This window comes from Euleptes europaea, chromosome 15 (genome assembly GCF_029931775.1).
Source record: "Euleptes europaea isolate rEulEur1 chromosome 15, rEulEur1.hap1, whole genome shotgun sequence".
NCBI classification, from domain to species: Eukaryota; Metazoa; Chordata; class Lepidosauria; order Squamata; family Sphaerodactylidae; genus Euleptes; species Euleptes europaea.
Genome location: NC_079326.1, coordinates 33520921 through 33546555, shown reverse-complemented (window position 1 = coordinate 33546555; position 25635 = coordinate 33520921). Strand labels below are relative to the sequence as shown.

The following is a 25635-nucleotide window of genomic DNA, read 5'->3' as shown; positions in this document are numbered from 1 at the left end:
TAGGTAGCAGATGAGTGACTCTAAGGAAAGAGGAAACTTTGAAGAGACACTTCTTCCCAGACAGTGTATATAAATGAGAGCCAGTGTGGTGTAGTGGTTAAGGTCTTCGAGTAGGATCTGGGAAAACCCAGGATCAAATCCTCACTCTGCCATGGAGACTTGCTGGGTGGCCTTGGGCCAGTCACACCCTCTCAGCCTCGATCCTGGCAAGTATTTGGATGGGAGACCCCCAAAGAATACCAGGGTATGACGTGGAAACAGGCAATGGCAAACCACCTCTGAATGTCTCTTGCCAGAGGGTCGCCATAAGTCAGCTGTGACTTGATGGCAAAAAAAGTGTATAAAAACCCTGAATAAATACACTGGCCAGAAAGAATGCACAGATTTTACTTATACTTTCAAGCAAATCCCGCCCCAAACTCACAAACTATCAGCATAACTGCTCCTCCTTTCATTTAGTTTTCTGAGTTCCTCTGCAGCTCTTTGTAGGGTTCTGGTCCCACTAAAAGAGCAGCACAGGAATTACTTGTCAGTACTCCACACTCTGCTGAGTCAAAAGTAAAAGCTAGGTTGCCCTGAGCCATTTCCATCTGGTTTCAGGCCTTGGTTTGGGACTGAGATTGATTTTATTGCATTGGTAGAAAATCTTTTTATTTAAAGGTGGACAATGGACAGCCCACCCATATGGATCTTGTTAGACCAATCAGCAGCCTTTGACTCAGGCTTATCATTGGTTGAAATATACAGCAGATATCGGAGCAGCAGCTCTTTGATGGTTGCAGTCTTTCTTGTCTGATTATAGAATCATTGAGTTGGAAGGGGCCATACAGGCCATCTAGTCCAACCCCCTGCTCAATGCAGGATCAGCCTGAAATGTTCATCCACCCGCTGCTTGAAGAGTGCCAGTGACACACACAGCTTCCATCAGAGAAGTAGAATCAACAGGTTGGGATTTGTCTTACAGCTCCATTCTCTAACCCAAGCTCCAACATTTATGTGAGGCCACTGAATGAGATTGTCTGGAGCTTTGTGGGTGGATGTCATCAATATGCAGATGGCACCCAGCTCTACATCTCTTTAGCTAAGTCTCTGGAAGAGTCCATCTCAGCTCTGACCCAGCGCTTTCGCAACACAGTCAAGTGGCTGAGGCAGAATAAGCTGAAACTGAATCCAAAATAGTAAATACATTTAATAAATCAATATAGAAGACTCCCTGTTTAGGAAGACCTCCACCATTTGGCATGGCTGGCTAGAATTCCATCTCCTAACAAGTAGCTGCTGTACCGAGGACCCCTTCGTCAAATTACATGGGAGCTTCTTCCCTTTGGTATATTCCATGCTGTTGGGGAGTTGGTATGAAATTAAACAACCCTGTCAGTAGGTAACTGTGGGACCAGTTATCTGGGCCTGAATCCTGTAACTGAGTTCTGTCTGCCACAGATAGCACTTCCTCGTATGCCAAAACATCCATTCGTGCTAGAAAAGAAGAAGAGTTGGTTTTATATGCCGACTTTCTTTACCACTTAAGGAAGAATCAAACCAGCTTACAATCACCTTTCCTTCCCCTCCCCACAACAGACACCGTGTGAGGTAGGGAGGGACTGAGAGAGTGTGACTAGCCCAAGGTCACCCAGCTGGCTTCATGTGTAGGAGAGAGGAAACAAATCCAGTTCGCCAGATTAGCTCCTGCCACTAATGTAGAGGAGTAGGGAATCAAACCTGGTTCTCCAGAGTCCACCACTCTTAACCACTACACCACGCTGGCTCTCACTAGAGCCCACCAGAAACCACTGATCTTCTGCAAATGGAAGTTTTAGCGGAAAAGGATGAGCGCTACGTGACAGATGCTACCTAGCGTACATGAAACTTGCTCATAGGAGACAAGCCCTGGTTCTTTCCAAACCAGTCAGCACCTTGCTAGGATGGATATGAAGACCAATCTGGATTATTGGTGCTGCTGACACAATTGTTTTAGGTACCTGCACATCCCAGTTTTGCCCTGACCTGGATGGCCCAGGCTAGCCTGATCTTGTCAGAAGCTAAGCAGGGTCAGCCCTGGTTAGTATTTGGATGGGAGACCACCAAGGAATACCAGGGTTGCTGTGCAGAGGAAGGCACTGGCAAACCACCTCTGTTAGTCTCTTGCCTTGAAAACCCCAGAAGGGGTCGCCATAAATTGGCTGCGACTTGACGGCACTTTATACACACACACACACACATCCCAGTTTCATGGCAGTGCAAAACACCTGTGGGATACATAAGGACCTGTAATGAGATACTAAAGTATACTGTGGAGGGGGTCAGAACAGCAGCGTTGGCCCAAGAAGCACCAGATAGTCCTGTGCCTAACCAGGGAAATCCAGCTAATGCAACTGCGTATTATATTGTTCACTGCACACTAGATTTGCAACTCAGAGAGTGTGAACGACACAGTCATTTGGAGTTTGGAGGTTATTCTGGGGTCACATTCCATAGCCAGAAATCCTTACACGCTGCTCTGGATCCAGGACAATATTGCCTACAGTCTGAAAGCATGCCTTTATGGAATTTAACAATATGCAAAATACATTGAATAGGCAAGGAAACTCCCCCCCCCCAAAAAAAAACCCACAAGGAGAAAAGCACTATAACTATTCCCATATGTTTATCTACAACTGCAAAGGTAATTCAGGAATTGTTTTTATGTTTTATTTATCTTGATTTTTTCCCCAAAAAGAATTTCTGCTTGTGCTGTTAAGTAGGCCATAGCTCAAAACCAGTGGTCTCCAGCAGCATGGCAAAATGCTCATCAACTTCCACTTGGCAGGACATTGAGTTGGCGCCCTTTTGCCATGACAATGGATGTTAGTAGAATCAAATTTGATTCTAGTATTTGAAGATACTATAAGCAGGTGTCCAAATGAGAGATTCTTCATTTAAAGGAAGATTACTTTGGAAGGGATTGTGTCTACAAGGTTCTTTGTTCCCGAAAGCACTAAGAAAGATTCACCAATTTGACTTCCATTGACACTTTATCTGCCCTGACCTGGATGGGCCAGGCTAGCCTGATCTCGTCAGATCTCAGAAGCTAAGCAGGGTCAGCCCTGGTTAGTATTGGGATGGGAGACCACCAAGGAATACCAGGGCTGCTGTGCAGAGGAAGGCACTGACAAACCACCTCTGTTAGTCTCTTGCCATGAAAACCCCAAAAAGGGGTCGCCATAAGTCGGCTGCGACTTGACGGCACTTTACACACACACACACACACGACACTTTATCTAGTGCATTGTCTAAAATCTATTTCTAGCTTTCTTAATAACCCCCAATTTTTTTCCTTTGCCTGTTAAGGGATCTGTGTGTTCCACAGGGAGCTCGTGAGGCATTTGATGAACTACTGGTTTTTAGCAGTTATGCTTGAAGAGTTGCCAACTGCAACAGCTGATTGTTTGTATGCTCTTTAAATGTATCCAAATGAAGAAAAATTAAAAATGTCTAAATGCAAACTTCAGGTTTATATAATATGAGTTTCTATAATTTCTATATAGAAATTCATATTATAAAAACCTCTTTTGGGTCTAAGTTTTATGGTGTCCATCTATGCTGTCTTTCTGTTTTTGGCCACAAGTTTCAGCAGAAGGTTTTTTTTAGTAAATGTGAATATGACCATGATCCCTAGGCAAACGTACTTTGGTTGAACTCCCTCAACTACATGTGAGAGAAGTTCCGGCTCTCTTTACATCAATGCTCTCTGGGGAGCAACTTTGCACCAGCACGTTTCATCAGTTGCAGCTGCTTTGGGCCAGTTTAAGAACTAAGCTAGCAATCCTAAGCACATGTACGCAAAAGTAAATCCTATGTTATTCAATGGGGCTTACTACTGGGAAAACATCCTTGGGATTACAGGATAAATCATCTAATTTAGCTGAGAAGAGGCAGAATTTCCAGGAGTCATGATCACTGCGGTTATTAATTGACTAACTTGTACAAAGATCACAGCAATTTTTAAAAAAATGATTGGTTCTTGTAGGTTATCCGGGCTGTGTGACCGTGGTCTTGGAATTTTCTTTCCTGACGTTTCGCCAGCAGCTGTGGCAGGCATCTTCAGGAAGATGCCTGCCACAGCTGCTGGCGAAACGTCAGGAAAGAAAATACCAAGACCACGGTCACACAGCCCGGATAACCTACAAGAACTAATGAACTCTGACCGTGAAAGCCTTTGACAATATTTTTAAAAATGAGTTTGAGATTTTGAGCTGAGACTTACTGCTTAGTGTCTCTGTGCACCTTCAGTGACTTAGCTAATCTTGTGATCAGTTCTTTAAATCACTTCTCAAATGGCCAGTGTCGGTCACTGAAAGCAAGCATCTGACTGTACAGGTGTATAGAAGGGATGAACTGCAAACAATTCCATTTTCCCTTCTTCTTCCAGAAAGCATAAGGCAAAACCAGGCCCAGCCACCAGCAAACAGTCTATTCAATAATGCCTGGCATTTAACACATAATGTTAAACTGAAACACACACACGGACTCCCTCCTGTTTTTTTAATAGCGGTCCTGATGAAGAGTTTTGGAAAATTCAAAAGCTTGTGCAATGGTTTATGTTACGTTGGTCCTAATAAAAGGCAAGTCATGGGGGTTTTGCTTTATGATCTGCCCTGTTTTTTCCATTGTCAGGAACTGCAAATGCTGTTACGATTTGCCCCTCTTGCTAGCTAGGAATTACTTCACTTTGGACATGCAGCCAGTTTCTTATTCTTCACAGAGACAACCTTACAAAGAATAGTATGAATGGACTTATAGTAGTCCCTGTCTTCAAAAAGTCTGAGAACCACTGGAAGAACAATTCCCACTTCTGTAGCAAGCCAGTTTGGCTTAAGTTCAGCCTAGCTTCACTCTTTTCGACCTGCACGGCCTGTTCTAATTTTTTTAAGTATGCTGTACCCATTTAAAGGTGAAGACACCAAAATGAAAATATAAAGTCATATATGTAGCATTGACCACAAAGTGTTATTTAATATGGAAGCTAGGAGGAAGCTTTATAAAGGATATTTGAAACAAAGGACCGGTTTATACAGTTAGTTGGGGGCAGTGGTGCAAGCCCCTCCCACCAGCAGTAAGAACCAGGCCACAGTTTGTGTGATTAGCAGAAGGAAATATCATATAAATTGGGAAATCGTATAGTACCATCTTCAATGGAAGGGAAGGGTAGTAACATTTATTCGACCCTGGGCCAATCATCTTGTTTATGCTGCATAGAAAGAGGAGGAACATTAAAGAAGCAACATGCCATTTTTGGGGTGACAAAATGCTAGAAATCAAGTAGAGGAATTTAGTGTCGGTTAACATTTGGAAGTTAAACATAGTGAATTTCTTTTTTAAAAAGGTAACGTTTTCTCAGTGCAGGCTGACATCTTAAGGATTCTGTTTTGTTGTAAGGTTTGGCTGAATTGTAACATTTTAAAAAAGGAGTGTGCTTGCTTCTTATGTAAGATCTCAGAGAGCCAACATGGGGGCATTCAAGCAGCTTCTAAACTTACTGTCAATTCAGTTCCATTAAATTTTGTCTCCCCAAAATTTACACATAATGTTAGCGAATGTTTCCAAAAACACCATTTAGTAGTGGGAAAAGCAATCAAGGCAGAGATTTGGGGACAGGGTCTTACCTTTGGGGAATCAGCTTCTAGAGAGATTAGGTAGGGGAGCTTATGGTAGAAATGTGATAATGGAACAGTTAAGCAGAAAAAATGTTAATTCAAAAGGAATGGAATTGGGGGAAAACAGCTGTTAGACTATTGCATTTATACTCAGTTAGCAATGATAACCTAAATAGAGGTATATCCTTCTGTCCATAATGGGCTTAGAAGGGTACAGCTCTGAAGAACTGAGTTGGTTTTTTATACCCTGCTTTTCTCTACCTTAAGGAGTCTCAAAGCAGCTCATAATCAATTCCCTTCCCTTCCCCTCCCCACAACAGACACCTTGTGAGTTAGGTGGGGCTGAGAGAGTTTGGAGAGAGCTGTGACTAGCCCAAGGTCAATTGGGTACCCAAGGTCAATTGGGTGAGACATTTAGCAAACCCTTTATTTTTAAAGGGGCCAGCAGTAATATAGCCATGATCATTTTGCTATAACTATGATGACCAATACATGCAACTGCTATTCTTGCACATATGATTGGAACATAGCGGATCATTTTCAGCCAATGGAACATGTCTTATATACCAACTACTAATCTGCATCATTGCAGCTTTCTGACCTATCTCTAGTAGTTCAGCTAGCCTTGAAAAAGGTAACAACAGCAACAACAATTCGGTAGAATTGTCTGACAAACTTGAGATCTATTAAATCACTTTCAAAATAGAATAAATGATGACCAGAATTTTGTGAGTTTGTATCAGGAGGTCTCAGTAATTTGGGGGTTCCCCTAGGTTTAAATAAATATCAGCTGTAATCCTGGGTGGCCCCATAGTGTAGATATATATCCACATGGGGGGGGGAGAAATCATCTGTGTCTATCAGATATATGTTTAGTGAAAAACTAATTGTGTAAAATTAATAGTAATAGGATTGGAGACCTCCAAGAAATACAAGGGTCATGACGCAGAGCCAGGCAATGGCAAACCACCTCCAAATGTCTCTTGCCTTGAAAACCCTACGGGGTTGCCATCAGTCAGCTGTGACTTGATGGCAAAAAAAAGTAATAGTAAGGAGGCATATGACACAATAGGCATTGTAGAAAGTGTTCTTCCCTTGGGCTTACAATAAAAAATGATACAAGGCCACTAGGAAAGGCAAGGGACAAATTCACCATGCACTTGAAATGCCCATTAGATCACCTGGAGTTCTTTTGTCTTTATTTACATCCTGTTTTTGGTAAAGTTGCTTCTATATGGCTGCTTTTGCATGAGGTAGGCATGAAAATCTACCAAGGCATTTACTGTACTCATGGTAATTATTGTTAGTCCAAACAGACTAACAGGATCAGTCTGAGTGGCTCAGCGACTGTGACATAAAACACAGAAACATTCGTGCAACACATGTGCCTTCCTGCACTAGCAGGTAAGTCTTTGATACAAAACCCCCACACTTGGTGTTTAATACTACCGTTGCTGGAAAAGCTATCACAAAGAAGCATCTTAACCCTCTGGCCAAGTCTGTTTTGTGGTCCACATACCCCTCTCCTTTACAATCTCCTGGATTAGTGCTGAGCTTTGTGGAAAAGAGAGTCTATACAGGAAGGCTAGTATGGCGCTTCCAAAGACCTGAAGATCTTAGGTCTTTGAAGACCTAGCTGTTGGTGTGGCAGCTACATAAACATAAGTTCATATACCCCTCATGCACTGATGCCATTTGGTTGTGTTGCTGGCGTTTTCAGTATATGACTAGAAGTATTCATAAGGTTCTGATTATTTGAGTTCTTCAAGGAATAAGTGTATCAGTAGGGCAGTGTGCGCGCGTGTGTGTGTCAGTATTGGGTGGTATCCAACCAGCTTTTCCACTAGCGAAAAAGGGAAGACAAGGTCCTCTTTGACCACCAAAAAGGCTATGCTAGGGAGCTCTTGGGACTTACATGGACAAAAGGCATGTGTGGCGGGGGCTGGAGAAAGGATGGGAATTAGGAGAGACTTAGTGAGAAAGCTGGCTGGATCCAACCCATTACATAAACAACAAAGCAAAATCTTGATCCGAAACAAACTCTTACTAAAGTAGATAGTATATAAGAGGATTATTTTTAAAAATATATTAAACCTTTTAGAAGGAAAGCTGGACTCCTTATCCTTGTTATTTTCTGATGCTATCAGTAGTGTCTTCCACACAGCTGTTTTTGCCATTTCATCAGAAATATTGATTACGGATGGGTCATCTCTAAAATAAAACGAGCACACACACAGAAAGAGAGAGCAATCAAGCTTCCTTATCTGCAGTCCTGTGCAACCTACAGATTCAAAGGATCACATAAAGCTACTTCCAAGTCCTATAGAAATACATTTCAGTGCACATACAGTACAAGTTTTGTTATCCAGTACTTGATCATCCGGAATGCTCAGTTAACTGGCATCACCCAGGAAGCAAGGTCTTCCCTCTCAGCTGCTATACCCATGTCTTTGGGTGCACACCAACCCAACTGCTGCCTCTCCAGCTGGCCAGGTTGAAGCCTTCAACTGTTGCTGAGCTTATGCCAGCTAGCACTGCCAGCGGATGTCATCCTCGAATGCTGCTTTCCCCCTCAGCCTGGGCAGCTGACCTGCTCATCTTCCTGTTGTGTAGGACAACTTTAGGGGGGGAGGGGAAGGGTCCCACCAGGTGTGGAGTCTGTTGCCATGGCTCACAAGAGAGTGGGTTTGATCACTGCGGATACCTCTGGGTAGGGGTGCCCCAGCAGAGCAACGAGCTTGAGTATTTGGCACATCTGATTAACCCTATTCCCCTTTAATGTTGGATGTCAAAGCCTTTACTGTAGTTAGAATTACTTATCCCCCTAGAAAGGGTGTTAACAGCAAGGACACTTTCATTTGCACAGGGCTCTTGGCAGCCTAAACTCCCATTCCATAGTTTCATGTGCATTCCAGTGCATGGCCTAGAGTTCCTGCAGAACAGAGCTTCCTGTTGGTTTCATGGAATGTGACTGCCCAATTTAGGAGGTGGCAGTGGCTCCTGCTGTCTCAACTGGTTGGTTGTTTGTACTTGCTTCTCCTGGCATTTTAGCGAGGGGTATAAAAAAATATCTGCTGAGCTTTTGTGGGTCAGGGGCCACTTTGTCAGATGCATGAAGTGAACTCTCAATCAGCAAGATTTATATACACACAGGAGGGGAGACAATATAAGGAACAAGAGAACGGGGCATCAAAAATAAGAGAATGATGAAGAGTTCTCATGGGAACCCAGACATGAGTAGAGGACTTTGTAATATATACTTAAGCTCTGAGAGAGAGACCACCTCAAGGCCACCCAGCGAGCTTCTCAGGAGGGTGAGGAGTTGACATGCTGACTACTGCACCACACTGACACATCCTAGGTTTTCATTTGAATTTCAATAGAGAAACAAATATTCAATCTCAGTGGTTTACCTGTAGTGTCCTTCTAGTGGTAACTGGACAGTACCTTCCTCCTCCATTGCCAGCATACTTTGCTCCTCCTAAAAGAAAACAATTTAGAAATGAGCAAAAGAAAGAAAGAAAAAGTCTCGCTATAACCGTTTGCCTACTTTTGCAGATTCAATCACCAAAAAGAAAAACAAACAAACCAAACAGCATTTCTTCATTTCTCTTTCCAAATAGTCTTTAACAAGATGTCACCTCACTGGCCTTTCCTGTTCACAACTCTTTTTAAAGTGACGTGGCAGGTGCCAAAAATTAGGACACTGTATTTAAAAGGACAACTCTTCGACAAAAAACTAATTTTCACTGTTGAAAATAGCTCTTTGCAAGAAAGATAGGGATTCCATAAAAAGTGTTACTCGTTTGGGGCACAATCCCCTGGAAAGCTGCAGTGTTGTGCATCTCTCATTCAGTTACAACGGGGCTTGCACAAGGGAACTTTTGGTGGGTTGCCTCCCTTGGCTATAGGCAGTAATTATGACTTCTTTGGGGAGAGGCAGTATAAATAGGGTTGCCAACCACCAGGTGGTAGCTGGAGATCTCCCGCTATTATAACTAATCTCCTAGTATATGCCAATAAAGGTCTATTGATTGATCGATTGAACTAATCTCCAAGCAACAGAGATCAGTTCCACTGGATTGCTTTGGCAATTGGACTCTATGGCATTGAAGTCCCTCCCCTCTCCAAACTCCGCCCTTCTCAGGCTCCACCCCAAAAATCTTCAGGTGTTTCCCAACCTGGAGCTGGCAACCTTAGGTATAAGCAGCCACAACTGCAGGAAGTTACTGCATATGTAGGCTTAGATGTACCCAGTGGGTTATTCATGATGTATTCATGCACTCAGGTTGTTCAAAGTGAAAACAGATAACGAGCAAACACAGCTGGATCTTCCACTGCAACATGAACCCAGTTTTACAATGGGTGGGACAAAGATACATACCAACCTTCTATCATATCTCTCCTTTCATGCATCAGGCAGGATTTAATTTTTTATATTAAAAATATGTTTTTAACCATTTGATTTTATCAGAGACAGGGGAGGAATATACTGTGCGGAAAAGAACCACTGGAAATCAGCTTTGAGCCTTCTGTTTAGCTAGACTGAATGGTATTCCCCTCTATGGTTATGCAAGGCAGAATTCTGAATATACCATATCCAGAAAGGACCTATCCTTGCCCTTCTGGCTTTACTGATTCAGTAGCTCATACCTTTTTGAAATGCCACTTTTATGAGGAACTTAGATCACGTTACATCTTTCCCCTTTTAATATATAAATCTAATGCCTCTGTGTCTGACATAATGCCTTTTTATTAAGTGACATGGATCCCAAGGCTACATTGTCAGTGGCAAGATTTATTTCAGCCCTTATATCCCTCAAACATCAGATTTAAAATTACACTGCTCAAAATCAATGGATAAAGGAGCTTCTAAGAGATAAAGGGAAAGGAAATTAGCTTCAACAAGTTTGGAAGTATGTAGTATGTCAGAAAGAAACAACGACAGTGTTCACATCGACACAGAGGTGGAAAACCATGCCCTTGTTGTGATGGCAGCAGCAAGTGGAATGAGAATGGTAACCACACACACTTGTTCCCGCGCCACTGGCTACTGTATCCCCCCCCCCCGCCTCCTCTTTTTCCTCTTTTGCATCAAGCAAAAGCACAGGCAGGACAGCAATTTTGGACACCCTCTGAAGCCCGGAACCCCCCCTTTCCCTTCTTTTCCCCTACTGAGTTGCGTTGTTATGCTACACTGCAGCTCAGCTGGAAAAGAACAAAAGCCCTATAAAGGGCTAAGGAGTGGGTAGATAGCACACAGCATCAGGCTGCCCCGTGCCACCTTGAAAGCAGCCTCCTTCCCTGTTAGTGTTGCCAGGTCCTTCACTGCCACCAGAGGGGGGCATTTTGGGGGCGGAGCCTGAGGAGGGCAGGGTTTGGGAAGGGGAGAGACTTCAATGCCATAGAGTCCAATTGCCAAAGCGGCCATTTTCTCTAGGTGAACTGATCTCTGTTGGCTGGAGTTCAGTTGTAATAGCAGGAGATCTCCAGCTAGTACCTGGAGGTTGGCAACCCTATTCCCTGTAGTGGCTACAGGTGGGACTTCCACAGCTCCTGTCCCAAGGGTTCCCCTTCAAACATTAGGTTTTTGTTCACTCCAGATGAAAAGGGGGAAAATCTGAGCTGTGCCTAGATTGACATCATCTGGACACTCCCGTTTACTGTGGAGGCTTCCCACTATCCATGAGGGCAAAAACTCCCTCAGTCCAAGAAAGAGACGGTACAGCCTGAGAGACTTTTAACATGGCACCCATTTTCATGTCTCCAGTGGCCATTGGTAGCAGCACGGCTGCTCACATGAAGCCATTCATCGTAAGTAGGTCACCATTTTTGACAGCCTCCCTGGGATTTAGGCTAATCACAAGGAACAATAGGAGGACCAAGAACAAACTTTGTTTCCCACATCAACAAAGAACGTTCCCCATGGAGAAGAATTGTTCCTAGTATTGAAGACAGCCTCGTAGAATGAAAATCTCGATCTAGTCGAATGAGTGTTTCTTAAAAACCTGCCAGCTTCATTTCTGTTTATAGGCAGAGGCCCAGCTTTATTTTTAAAGCCAGCAGAATTGTCTCTCTCCAATTACATTCCAGTGGCTCTATCTCTGAATTTTCTAGTTAATTTTGTCATGTTCCAGGCTTCACAGCTTTCCCAGGATTTTGACAGCTGAACAGGTTTAATAATAGCCTCAAATATTTAGCAATGCCATAACATGCAAAAAACAATCCTTCAAAAAAAGTGAGTGAAAATAAAAGAAGATGCAAATAAAAATGTATAGCCCAAACTTTTGTTGTCTGTCACTATTCAAGGAGAAACAGGCAGTAACGTGAAAGAAGAAACATGGGCTCAAGAGGAACAGATTCCTGGGGCAACTACAAGGGGAAAACCTCTGCCTCGTTTTTATCATTTTGTATTGCTATAAACCAGAACTCAGGGCATCGCATAGTAACGCAGCATGCCAATGAATGAAGATTTCCCCTCTTTCCTTTATGCCCTCCCCTTCCAAAAGAGTTAAGAAGGAAAATGTGTATTTATTTCCCGCTTTTCTCCCCAATGGGGTGGGGCAAAGAAGCACAAAACTTTCTCCCCTCCTCCATTTTATCCTGACAATAACCCTGTGAATTACATTACTTTTTACTTCTTTTATTATCGATATTAAGTCCCTGCTTTCCTCCTCAGCAGGGACCCAAAATGGTTTAAAGCTTCATTCCGCCTTCTTCCAATTTGTCGTCACAAGAAGAACCCTGTGAAGTAAGGTTGAGCTGAGAGACAGTGGCTGGCCTAAGGTGACCCAGCAAGGAGGGGATTTGAACAGAGTGGGGATTTGAACTTTCCAACACTAAGCACCTCACCAGGCTACTGCAGAACTAGGCGACTCATGCTGCCTCTCTCAGGATATGCTCACACATAGGGTTGCCAACCTCCAGGTACTCAGCACAGGAGCGAATGAGTATAACAAAGTGCAAATGTTTACATAGATTGCTAAAACATATAACATAGAGTCACAACTATACACTTGAACAAAGAACCTAAATAATCTATCCTACTATGTGCAATGTATATTACAACAATCAAGTTGGAACAATCAGACTTGAAAATTCAAAGTATAGGTATAGTCCTTAGGTTATATTCACAAGGAAGTCCTTGGTTCCTCTTCAAATTTATAATGGTGTTTCTGACGTTACCATAAGATGATGCCAAAACTTGAAAAAGGGATACGGCCATTTCGAATTCTTTGGCTTTACATTTCTTCATCAGTCCCTCAAAGATCAGTCATCATGTAATATCTCCAGTTTACATATTGCATATTGCTAAGAATTCACTTGCACTTTGTTATACTCATTCGCTCCTGTGCTGATTTCCAAACCCTTCTGGTATACACACAGTGGTGCCTTTTTCCTTTTAGTCTCCAGGTACTAGCTGGAGATCTGCTATTACAACTGATCTCCAGCTGATAGTGATCAGTTCACCTGGAGAAAATGGCTGCTTTGGCAATTGGACTCTATGGCATTGAAGTCCCTCCTCTCTCCAAACCCCACCCTCCTTAGGTTCTGCCCCCCAAACCTCCTGCCGATGGCGAAGAGGGACCTGGCAACCCTACTCACATATAACTTCCTTAATAAAGGGGAACACACTCACATCCTTCATATCCCAAGCCTGTGTTGTACTATGCCTCGAGGAGAACCAGGGCCACTAAAGGCTGCATGGCTCTTAGAAGACACCTGGATTGTGCCATTTATGACTTAATACGTTCCATCACTTTAGATCCTGATCTAGTGGCAGCAGCTGGGAATGTTCATCCCATCCGTAGTAAAAGATAAGCAAAAGATGCAACTACTCCATTCAGAAGTGCCTGGCTGAACATCAACTAAGTGCGTAAAACGTCTGTTTCTGCATGCAGATTACCTTTGTGAGAGTTGGCACATGTGTTTACAGAACAGATAGTCTTTTACAATACCTAAAGGTTCAGATTACTGTTGAAGGTTACTTCAACCAAAAAAACCTAGGCAGTCAATTTTGCTATATATATATATATAATGTAACCAAATGTCAACCAGACAGTTTTTAATGAAAAAGGAAAGAAGTGGGGGGGGGGAGGGTAAGAAATCCAGGCCCACCTCTTTTTCAGCATCTTCCAGCTTCTTTTTCTTGCTTTCTGGCATCAAATCATCCAACCAGCTTAGTTCTCGTTTGGTAAAAAATAAGTCCATGAGTTTTCTCACAAACACCAATGCTAAAACCTATTCAAAATATAATATGGCGAGATGTTATTGGCAGCTAGAAATAAATTGCGCTCGTAAAAGAACCAAACTAAAACACATAGGCCAAAGTAGTGTGATCTTAAATATCCATAGTTATCTTTCTCAATGAGTTTGTAGACATGCATGCACATATGTGTGCTAAAGAGAATTCAATTCTGAAATAAATTTACAGTATGTTTGTGAGCATGAGGGTGAAATTCTTAGCATTGCGTGGAAACCAATGGAGGCACGAGATGGTGGTGGTGAGACTCTGCAAGTGAACAGGGAGGTCCATGGGGAAAGTGACATTTCAAGATCACTGCATGAAGTTGCCTCCACATTGAAGTGTTTCTAGTAGCCAATCTTGTGAGAATCAGTCCTGAGTGAGAGTATATGGGTGAATGTTCACAAAAGAAAGCAGGAGGCAATGTGTTGGATCTCCTAGAAGTTTTCCATAGATGGAACAAATTTCTGTCTGGAAACACAACTTCCCCACCTTCTACCTCCTACTGCAGTCCAAAATGACTGCCCATTGGTGCTCCAGGGGGGACAGGAGATCACCAGGAAGAAGGGAGGAGTCAAAGATCTGCCATTAGGGGAAGGGGAAATCAGTGAAAATCATAACCTCCTTAAACAGAAATTCTCCTGTAGATCCAAGCAGATGTTTCCACTCAGATGTATTAGCCCCCATACCTTGAAAGAGGGTAGCTAATAGCAACATTGTAATTCCCTTGTTACTAAGAATAGATTATAGTCTATTGCGTGTAGGCCCATACCATCATAGGAAACACTATAGCAGCTCTTGAGACCTTGATAATCCACAGCAACACAAGGCAGCTCAGCTGGATTACTGTGAAGAGATGGACTTTCCGAAGAGGAACATGCCTCAGATAGATGAAATCCGGCTGGTGTTTGGCAGGCATGCAGAACAACTTGATTCTGTCAAAGAGCTGCCATGGGAAAAGAACATGGTTTGATTTTCAGCACTGAAATGGGGTCATTGCTTTACTGATCACTATACAATGAGATCTTGAAAAGAGCAAGAATGATGTACTCTAAAAAGGAGGGGGTGTTATCAACCATAAATATTGTAAACCTTCAGTGACCATCACAGCTTTCCTTCCAAGAGAAGACGATTGTCTGTTTCCACAAAAAGCTACATATTTGCTGATACAGATACATGTTTTGAATACAAAGTATCCAGAATAGAGAGAACAGAGAATGAATGTGTGAAAAAATATTTATTTTATTTACAAAAATCGTATCCCGCCTTTCTCTCCTACAAAAATGCACATTTACGGTGGGATAGAAACATGATAATAAACATGTGGCAGACCTAAGTGCTACATTTACTACAGGCTTAAAACCACGGTAGCCAGTCTTTCAGTCAAGTGCACCTTAAGTCAAATCTAAAGACTGTGCTTTACTCTACAAGACCTGTGATTCTTTATAACTTGTTTTGGCTCGGCTCCTCACCTACTGAACTCAGAAGGGAGTGATTCACAGGGGTGGAGAGGCAGACAGGACTGTAGGCCTAATTCTACAGCAGAATTAACTGCGGGATCTATTTTCCTCCTGTATAGGCTTGCTGCAAGTGTAACCTGTGTCTCCTCAATGCTCCTGGTCGGCCCCCCACAGTAAAAACCCCTTTAGGCTGTGTTGTTTCAATTTCTAAGCAATGTAAACTGCAAGCAATAGTAACAGAAAGGGGTAACAAAAAGGACCAAAATGGTTCACATCCTCTACTGTACCTGAATTCCTTTGAGAGAAGAGGCACCCATATAAAGGAATACACCATAAAGCACTGGCATGGGAATAAACTGTTGGGAGGAAAAGGGAAAAGTCAAAGCTGATCTTTGGGGCTGACATATTATATAGCAAGAACATAAGAAAATAGGAAAGGCTATGCTGCATCAGACCAAGGTCCGTTAAGTAAGTCCAGCAGACTGTTCACACAGTGGCCAACCATGAGCCTCTAGGAAGCCCACAAACAAGACAACTGCAGCAGCACCATCCTGTCTGTGTTCCAAAGCACCTAATATAATGGGCATGCTACTCTGATCCTGGAGAGAATAAGAAAGCATCATGACTAGTATCCCTTTTTACTAGTAGCCATGAATAGCCCTCTTCTCCATGAACATGTCCAGTCCCCTTTTAAGCCTTCCAATATAAATATAAAAGTGAGAAAACCTGGAGCTTATGGCATGAGGCTCTGGATCCCTGTGAAAATATTTTGATATTTAGAGCCAATGTCTGATAATCTGAAGGGGTGATGGCTCACACCTGGCATGTAGGCCTTACAATGAGTGCCTCCAGAATAGTGCAATTGGACTACTGGTATATGAGGTTGCCATCTACTGAGTCAGGCCACTAGCCTACATAATCTAGTATTGTCTATTCCAAACAGCAGTAGTCCTCTAAGATCCTTTTTTAAAAGCTGGACCCCTAGTATAAAATTTGGGATCTCCTGCATGCAAAGCATGTATTCTTCCAAGGAACAGTTGTCTAGATAGGATACGAGGAAAGGGGGCAACGCAAAAATGTATCACAAGGTGTCTGTTCATTTGCAAATCAAGTGTACCTATGTGTACGATTCATTTTTTTCCAGAGTGGCATACCTTAAGAACACTGGTCAAAAAAACCGATGAGCCCATAAGCACAAATATCATGAGCCCCGTCACCCTTTGCTCCCGGATGCCAAGAAATTTGGGCTGCTCTCCTGGAGCAGAGCATTCCGACTCCAGCTTTAAGCTGTTCACATGAGAAATGGAGAGGACAGTAGCAGCAACGAACCAGGGCAGTCCCATAATCGAGCAGACGCCAAGCATGAGAGCTACCATCAGCAAGTCGAGGTGGTAGCCACAGCCTTTCTGTTAAAAAACAAACAAAAGATAACATTATCTGGACAGAAGCAATAATACCAGCGTGGTGTAGTGGTTAAAAACGGTGGTTTGGAGTGGTGGAGTCTGATCTGGAGAACCGGGTTTGATTCCCTACTCCTCCACATGAGCAGCGGAGGCTAATCTGGAGAACTGGATTTGTCTCCCCACTCCTACACCGAAGCCAGCTGGGTGACTTTGGGCAAGTCACACACTCTCAGCCTCACCTACCTCACAGGGTGTCTGTTGTGGGGAGGGGAGGGGGAGGTAATTGTAAGTCGGTTGGATTCTCCCTTAAGTGGCAGAGAAAGTCGGCATATAAAAACCAACTCTTCTTCTGCTTCTTTTCAGCATTCGTCAGTACTTGAGGCAGAAGGCCTTCCAAATAAACAACCATTTTAACAATGCTTGTGAGTAGGGTTGCCAGCCTCCAGGTACTAGCTTGAGATCTCCTGCTATTACAACTGATCTCCAGCTGACAGAGATCAGTTCACCTGGAGGAAGTGGCCGCTTTGGCAATTGGACTCTATGGCATTGAAGTCCCTCCCCTCCTGAAACTCTGCCCTTCCCAGGCTCTGCCCCAAAAACCTCCCACTGGTGGCAAAGAGGGACCTCGCACCCTACTTGTGAGAAACGAATCAAGCAATTAGGCAAGTATGAGGCAGTAGCTGTTCGCCTTATTTCTCCTGTGCTGTAACAAATATGTTTGTGTTGGATTTGAGCCTTTGTCACGCTCCTAAATGAACAATAACACTCTCTCTTTTTATGCCACAGATTCCCCGAGGGAGGCTTATCCAGCGTTCCCTTGCTTTCCAGGGCTGTCCCGTGCATTTTAATAGAGAAACTTAAATTGTGAGTAGGGTTGCCAGACTGTGTTTTATTTTTATTTATTTGTTTTTATTTGAGTTGATTTGTACCCCACCCTATCCCAGCAAAGCTGGGCTCAGGGTGGTGAACAATATGTGATATGCATACATAAATGCAATTTAATATACAACTGAAACCATAAAAGCCTAAAAAAGTATTCCCACAAGGTGGCAGGCCAGAATGACAATACTGCTTCAATGTGAAGGAGACAGAAAACCAAAAAGGAGGGGGAAAGGAAGCAAAAAGGAAAGGGAAGGAAAGAAAGGGGAAGGCAAAGAGAAAAGAAGGGGGATGGGAAGGGAGGCCAGCTGATATAAAGCCACCCTGTAGGCCTGGCAGAAGCTGCTGCTGTATTCTGGTGTTAACTTTGACCAGGGAAAAAAGATGGGAGCAGGATTATAATTTTTGTTTTTCGTCTTCTCAACTCCCACATGTATACCAGCTTTAATGAGGTTGATTTTTTGTCCCATCTTTTATCATACGTTTCCTCCAAGCATGGTGTACATTTGATGTATGGCGACCCTGCAGGGTTTTCAATGCAAGAGACTAACAGAGATGATTTGCCATTGCCTTCCTCTGCATCACGACCCTGGTATTCCTTGGAAGTTGGAGGTTTCCCATCCAAATACTTACCAGGGCCGACATTGCTTAGCTTCTGACATCCAAAGAGATCGGGCCCCGAAATATTACCCTTGCAAAAACACTATGAAGTGGGGGTGGGTGGGGAGATAGATTGGTACAAGGCCATCCAATGAGCTTCATGGGAATCTGAAAAGGGTTTCTCAGATCCTCGGCTGACACTCAAGCCACAACACCACACTGGCTTTCAGTTGCTCTGTAGGGTTTCATGCCTTTCTCCATTTGTCTCATATATTGTGACAGCATTGAGGTGATTTTTTACTCCAGTGGTAAAATAGATAAAATACAGGAGACATTGTCAAAATGCTATATTGCACAATATTCCACTCGGTTTTTGGTGTTATATTCCTACCCTGCCTGAGTGAAATGTTTAATATTTAATAACATGAATGTTTAATTTTAATATATGTAATAAAGATTTACATGAGGGGCATGGAGAGGCAAGCTCAGAGCAATCCCCACATCTGTATATTTTCATCACTTACATTAGACTAGTAAGGCCCATTTTTTGTTTGGACTAAAGCTAAGGGTTGTACAGAAGACGGAACTTTGGCAGGAGTCACATCATAAAGGAGTGGGAATACCACACTTGCTGAAAAATAGCCCCCATTTCTAACTTCTGTCATGATAGCCAACAAAGTGTAATGATTGGAGTGTCACACCAGGACCTTGGAGGCACAGTTCTGAATCCCCATTCTGCCATGGAAGCTCACTCAGTAGTCTTGGGCCAGTCACTTTCTCTCAGCTTAACATACCTCAGAGCTGTGGTTATGATGACAAAATGGAGTACAAAAGAATGATATTGTCAGTGGATTTGGGTCCCCACTGGGGAGAAAAGTGGGGACTAAATTTCCAAATAAATAAATAATGCTCGGAGTGGATCCAACCAGCTTTTCTGCTGGCAAAAGAAGGATGAGGGAGTCTCACTTGAACACCAAAAAGGCTAAACTGAGGATCACAGGACCTGCAAAGACAAATGCCATCTTGGATGTGGGGTGTAATAAGGATGGAAATTGGGCAAGGCTGTGCAAAAAAGCTATCTAGATGTGCTTAGTCCCCAGCACCATAAAAGCAGAAGGGCAATGGTAAGGAATGGGATGGACAGAACACATGAAGCTGCCTTATACTGAATCAGACCCTTGGTCCATCAAAGTCAGTACTGTGTACTCAGACCAGCAGTGGCTCTCCAGGGTCTCAGGCAGAGGTCTTTCACATCACCTACTTGCCTAGTCCCTTTAACTGGAGGTGCCGGGGATTGAACCTGGCACCTTCTGCATGCCAAACAGATGCTCTACGACTGAGCCATGGCCCCTCCCCAATGAAGATGAGTGACATTCACACAAATGGAATGCGCAAGCCACACATCTTGGAACACCTCTCCTTAAAGTTGCTGAAACCAAATGGGACAGAAACGGCTCTCTAAATGCAAGTGTGCCTCTTAAACGTGGTGGGTGGACTGAAGCCAGAGACACCTTTTTACCTCCTGACACATTTTAGGGAAAGTATATTCATGACTCCACCAATCTCTCAACAAAGCAGGGGAGCTTTTCCCCTCCTCTCTGCACAGAAGCCTGAGCAAACTGACATATGGGAGGCAAAGGAAGCAAGGCAACAGGTGATGATGCTACATCAGACCCCAGCAAAAAAAATGAATATGCAGTAAGGCAAGAGGGCAGCCAGGAAGACCATCTGACACCCACATGCCACTGTGGGGGAAAAATACATTTCAAAACTTGGCAGAAATTCCCTGCATCTGTCAAGTGAACCACACAAAACACTATGGATTGACACAGGCAGCCAGACTGACAAAGAGGGCAAAAAATATATAAAAAAAATAAAAAAACCCTCCAAAAACAACAACAACGAAAAAGAGAACACAGAAAATATTCAAAGCAACCAATAAGCCACAAATGGCTGCAAATGCATTTTTAATGTGATTTTAAGACTGTGTTACTGTTTTCCAAAAAGGCTCAGAAATCTGGGCATGGATGCAGACAAGCTTGTCTTTGGAACTAGTTCCAAAATTTTGATCGGAAAAGTGATGAACCCTGCTCTATTTTTCCATCTGTAAGTGCTACTGAAAAAAAATGTGTGGCTTGGGACCCGACCCTTCCATCTGAAGCCTCGTTTGTACAGTTCCCCATTCTCCACAATAGCAGCAGAAGCGGGAAAAGAATCAGAAACGGACAAGGGCAGGAACCACAGAAACTTTGGCCATGGTGCAGAGGCAGATGCCTCCAGATCAGACTCCACCACTCCAAACCACCACTCTTAACCACTACACCACACTGGCTCTACTGGCTTACCTTTAGCTTGTGTTCTTTTCTATTTATTATAACAGCCGTAATCTGCTGGTCCATAAATATCAGAATTGTACAAAGCAGAGCTGGGATTCCAGCAGCTAGCACGGTCCACCAAGGGTTGGGTCCCAACGGTGTGACAAACCAGCCGCGGTCATCTCTGGTGGGCTAGGAGAAGAAGAGCAGTGAGAAGGTCATTGAACCAAAATTGCATGGAACATCTGTAGAGGCCTGTGAGACAACCTAACAAGCGTATACTCCCTCTAAAATGGTAAAAATTACACGTTCCAATTACAAGTTAAAACCACTATATTGTACAGTAGGTCACACTCGTTGTACGTCTGCCTATGAGAGGTAGCAAAATTTTCACTGAAACCCTTAGCAAAAACATCAAATTCTGCCACACAATATCTTGGCAGTCCAAGACTGGGGGAGAGGCTAATGGGGAAAGCACTGGGAATGGGGGAAATAATAATGCATCAATTAAACCTATTCATTTATATCCCATGTTATTTGCCAATTTTTATTCTCGAGGTGGCTTAAAATAAAACCCAAAAATATAATAAGCAAGTAAAATGGTATAGCTCATTATATAAAACAACCAAAACGGCCCAGGAACTTTTAAAATACAACAGAAGTTCTTTTTAAAAAGTAAGGTAATATTAAAGGAGAAAGAGGAATAAAATAAAAGCAGGTAACAAAAAAATCTTAAAATATTAATACAAGAATCAGCCGGACCTAGCAGCCTCACATAAACACTGAAAATAGGGAGACTAAACAAAGGTGGAAATAATCCACATGCACAATATAACAGTCAATCAGCTTGTGAAAACAGATATGTATTAACCTGGTGCTGAAAGCTCACAGGGCTTGACACCAGGCAAATTAATGCAAAAGGCTTTTCCATAACCAGGGAGCCACAGCCAAGAAGGCTCTGTTCATTGCAGTTGCTCATCTAATCTCTGATTAGATTAGTCTACAAGTGATATCTTTTTCTACAGCGGTTGCAAATTCAGCTTGACCCTTCTGAATTTTCCTTCCACTTGAACAAAATCAATGGTGACAGTCATACTATTTATGCTTAACTTGGTGACATGTTGATTTGTTTCAGAAAAAAATAACTTTCAGTCATTTAAAACATAGTACAGAGTAGAGTAGTACAATTAGATCTGGAATTACCTTGAAAGCATTGGGAACCTGAAGCTTTGGTGATGGAATCCCAAGGGCATAGTCAACTAATACCATGGACAGGATGGTGAGAAAGACAGCAAAGTCACTCACTATGGACCGTACCTAGAAATACCGAGCCCATTGTCAGTGGCAAGAAGAAACACATTTTAAACAGAACACCCTAATCTACCGAGATGTATGTACATCTCCAGACTGAGCCATGAACACAAGCCTATGGCATACAAGTCCCTGCCACCATAATTCCTCCTTGCATACTTCCTCCTTCCTCCCATTTAGAAACATTAAAGAGTATGCAAACTGTCCCAAAGCCCTCTTGTTGATCATCTCTTCGGAAGGGGAAAAGTAGAAGTGGAAAGTGCAAGTACTGCTTGAGCTGTGTGGATCAAGGATGAGTACTTCGAAGCAAGCATCCAAGGGTGGGGCATCTGGTGGGGTGCCTGGAGACTTGCCCACTCAGGCCCATGCAACTGCCGTGGACCCCTGCTGACTAGAGACGCTTGGCCCACCAGCTCCCAGGAAATGGGAGAATGTGGCAGGGGCCTCTGGGATAAGCTTTCAGTTCCTGTTAGGAGTGAGGCCTGGGAAAAACTCTAAGACAGCCATACTCAGATGAGAGATCCCATGTCTGTGGCTTCTCACTGGAGAACTGGAGATTGTTCCCGAAGCCCCTGCAATGTCACAGAGGCCTCTGGGGCAGCCTCCCATTTCCTGGTCCAAGAAACAATGGAGAGAGCAGAACAGTGGATCTCTGACTCCCTTTTGTCCTGCCTTTCTGACTCCAGACAGATATGTAGATAAGCTGGGTGGGGGGGGGGGAGGCAGAGGGAGTGGAAGAAGCCTGGCAGCACACTGGAGAGCATTTGTCCAAGACCCTCTGAAAACTGGAGCTGGCCCTGTTTTGAAGAAGTAACAGTGCAGAGTTACAATTTACATGGACTTACAGAAACAGTGTCCTTAACACAGCTCTCCATTGGGGTGCCAGCCACTGGAAACCAACAGAAGAAGGAGGGGGAAGGCGGGAGGGGGGCGGCGATGGGGGGAAGATATTGTGCCAATGGCATGATGTCACTTCCAGCACAAGTTGCCACGGTGTCGGCATGACGCTATAGGATCTAAACCCATAGAGTTTTCAGAAGAGTATAATGCCAATGTGGTGACTCAATTCCAAGTTTGAACTCGAAGCAGCGTCACACCATTGGCATGATGGGTTTTCCCATCTCCCCCCGCCCCCCGCCCCGCTATCCTGCTGAACACTGGTGGGATGCTGGGAGGACTGAGGCCGCAGTGGGAGACCCAATAAGCCTAGTTGTTAGGGTTGCCAAGTGCCCGGTGGTGGCGGGTAAAATCCCGCCAATCCACCGGGCTGCCCGCCGATCAGCTGAGGGCTGGCAGGCAGTGTGTGCACGCGCGTGCACACGCGTCACTTTGGGGTTTACCCGGAAGCAACGCGGACGCTCTGGCAACCTCGGCCAAGATCGCTAGAGCGTCTGTGCCACGCGAGCTGCGAGTGCGTGTCGTGCCAGCCGCACTCACGCATCGCGCACCGCAGCCCCGCAAAGCTCCCACTGGTGGAGCTACGGGGCCTGGCACGCCTACTAGTTGTCCATATTGATTAGCAACACATAACCATGGCTGATGCATTTAAAACTGACAGTCAATTAGGGCCGTAACAAAGAAATAAAGCAGAGCTTCCACTTGTTAAGTTTTTCTTTTAAAATTTAACATGTCAAGTCATTTCAGCTGGTTGAACAGGGCTGGTTGAACCTTGGTGCTGTTGTATATTGCAAAGTACACGAGGCAGTGCCATTTTAAAGCACTAGAAAACAGCTTCTTTGAGAAATGAGCTTTGTGGCAGAGTAAAGAAGCTCAGGCAGGTGCTAAGCAGGAGTTATGCACACAGCGCACAGAGTGGGTGATTTGCAGGGGCGGCCTTACCACGAAGGCCTTTCAGCTTCAGCAGGCAGAAGGGAACACATTTTGTTTTAATCTCCGTCAGCCATTAAAAATGAGCTGAAGTTCACAGTGGGGAGGCACCGTTTGGACTTTTGGTTGCAAGTGCAAAAATGTCTAAGGAATTGTTAAATTTGTATTGTGTCAGAGTAGGGGTTTTTTTGTACACATTAGGATCCGATGGTAACACACATTGCCATTCCTGATTCAGCTGACTGCTTGAGATATTTTGCTCTATGCTAAATCAAATGAGAAAGAAGCAGTGATGTACACATTCTCTCCTCTCTCAGGAGAACCTCAACCTTGCATTCCCAAATATTAACACATTAGGTTGAATCCTAGGAATCTCCTCCACTAAAGAATAAGCTTTCCGACAGCACACGGGACTCTTCTGTCGAATGAAAGCCCTGCCATTAACAGAGTGGTGTTGTAGGATCCAAGCCATTATTGATAAATGAAAAACAGATATTATAAAACATAATTCTGACTCCACTAATGCCAATAATTATAAGTCAGTTATTAATGATGGGAGTAACAGATTATCCTGTGTTAGCAACAAGATTCATATTAGAACAACAACAACAACAAAAGAATATTCTGGTTACCTTGGTCGGGAAATAGCGACTGGTCTTGAATTGCTTCAGTGTGGATGACATTGTAACTGTAGAAAAGAATAAGATGACTGACCAGAAGAGAACATCTGGGACGTAAGGACCATCATGTCCACAGGCTCGTCCTATAAATGTCCCTTGATACCACCTACATTGCTAACATGGAAAGTAAAGACACATTTTATATTCTTTGTGACTGAAAATACGATAGATAAACAAGACTGGATCAATCATTTCATTGTTGCTGTTGAGGTTCACTTGAAATATCCAAATCTATCCAAGAACATTTTTGTCTCACCATCCTTCAGTGAGCTCATGGTTCTTCTTTCCATGTGTTATCCTCACAGCAGTACTGGGAGGTGTTACGCTCAGAGAAAATGGAGGGTCCAAGGTCACCATTGAGAGGGTGGTGGCAGGGTGGGATTTGAACCCAGATCCCAGTCCAATATTCAAAACACTATACAACACTGTTTATTTTATACATTTTCAGGGTACACATATAAGGGAGAAATCCTCAGCCGAAGTAAGTCCTATGTTATTCTATCGGGCTTATGCAGTGGAAAGAGTCCTTAGGACTGCACACTTCAAAAAAACATAGCCTGTGAGTGTGACAAACATGTTTTGAAACATATACACCATGTAGACACTTGTCAGGCATCTAGAAATTGTCTCTCTCTGCATGTTGAGTGCACATTTATTAGCAAACGAAGGGAGGCTGCTGTGTGTAATGTGTGAAACATCATAGTCTTTATCAAAATTATTTCTAGGCTTTTTATAGACACAGCAAAAAAAAAAAAACCCTCTTGAAGTGGATTATGTCATGTAAATTACCACACCTTTCTTTCCATTACCTTTGGAAGAACTAAGAAAATGTAAAGCTACTTCAGAACTAAAAGCATTACATAAGCACAGAAGCAGTTATGAAGCAGAAATCAACAATAACCAGGTCTTCTGCCTCAATAATAGCTCTACTAAGATTTTGATGCTAGATGCGTAGCTACTACATGAAGTCCAACATGCATAAGAACAGGCAAACGTAAGCCACACGGGGCCCCAGGCAAGGATTATCTTTAATGCCCCTCCTCTACCTCAGCTTTTGAATACCCTATTTTTATTGCTTGATGCCTGTTTCAAAATGTTAATATTTGATTTGTACACAATACTTGTAGCTGTTGTACATGACGATAAAATTGCTCATTAGGATCTTTAAACTGGTGGGTTGGATCCTGCAGGTCTATCATGCTAATGTGGGCATTTTCCTCTGGTGCAAGAAGCTATTCCACAGATGGAAACGTTTCTTGCATCGGGTTAAGTTTCTTGTACC

The 25635-nt window shown here is 43.4% G+C and overlaps 1 protein-coding gene across 7 annotated transcripts in view; it reads right to left on the bottom strand.

The window, feature by feature from the left end:
- The window catches only part of SLC4A10 (solute carrier family 4 member 10), a 204729-nt gene that overhangs the window by 1415 nt on the left and 177679 nt on the right, over positions 1 to 25635 (bottom strand). For 5 of the 7 annotated variants that reach the window (XM_056861658.1, XM_056861656.1, XM_056861660.1 and 2 more), the window contains 9 exons: positions 24306 to 24467; positions 21739 to 21852; positions 20566 to 20727; positions 16493 to 16744; positions 15626 to 15694; positions 14651 to 14824; positions 13752 to 13874; positions 9047 to 9114; positions 7728 to 7844 (listed from right to left, as the gene is read on the bottom strand). In XM_056861658.1, coding sequence (XP_056717636.1) covers positions 7728 to 7844; positions 9047 to 9114; positions 13752 to 13874; positions 14651 to 14824; positions 15626 to 15694; positions 16493 to 16744; positions 20566 to 20727; positions 21739 to 21852; positions 24306 to 24467 — 1241 coding nt within the window. Of the gene's footprint in view, positions 1 to 5642; positions 5682 to 7727; positions 7845 to 9046; positions 9115 to 13751; positions 13875 to 14650; positions 14825 to 15625; positions 15695 to 16492; positions 16745 to 20565; positions 20728 to 21738; positions 21853 to 24305; positions 24468 to 25635 lie in introns of all 7 variants that reach the window. The other 2 variants (XM_056861659.1, XM_056861662.1) reach the window with 2 other exon arrangements.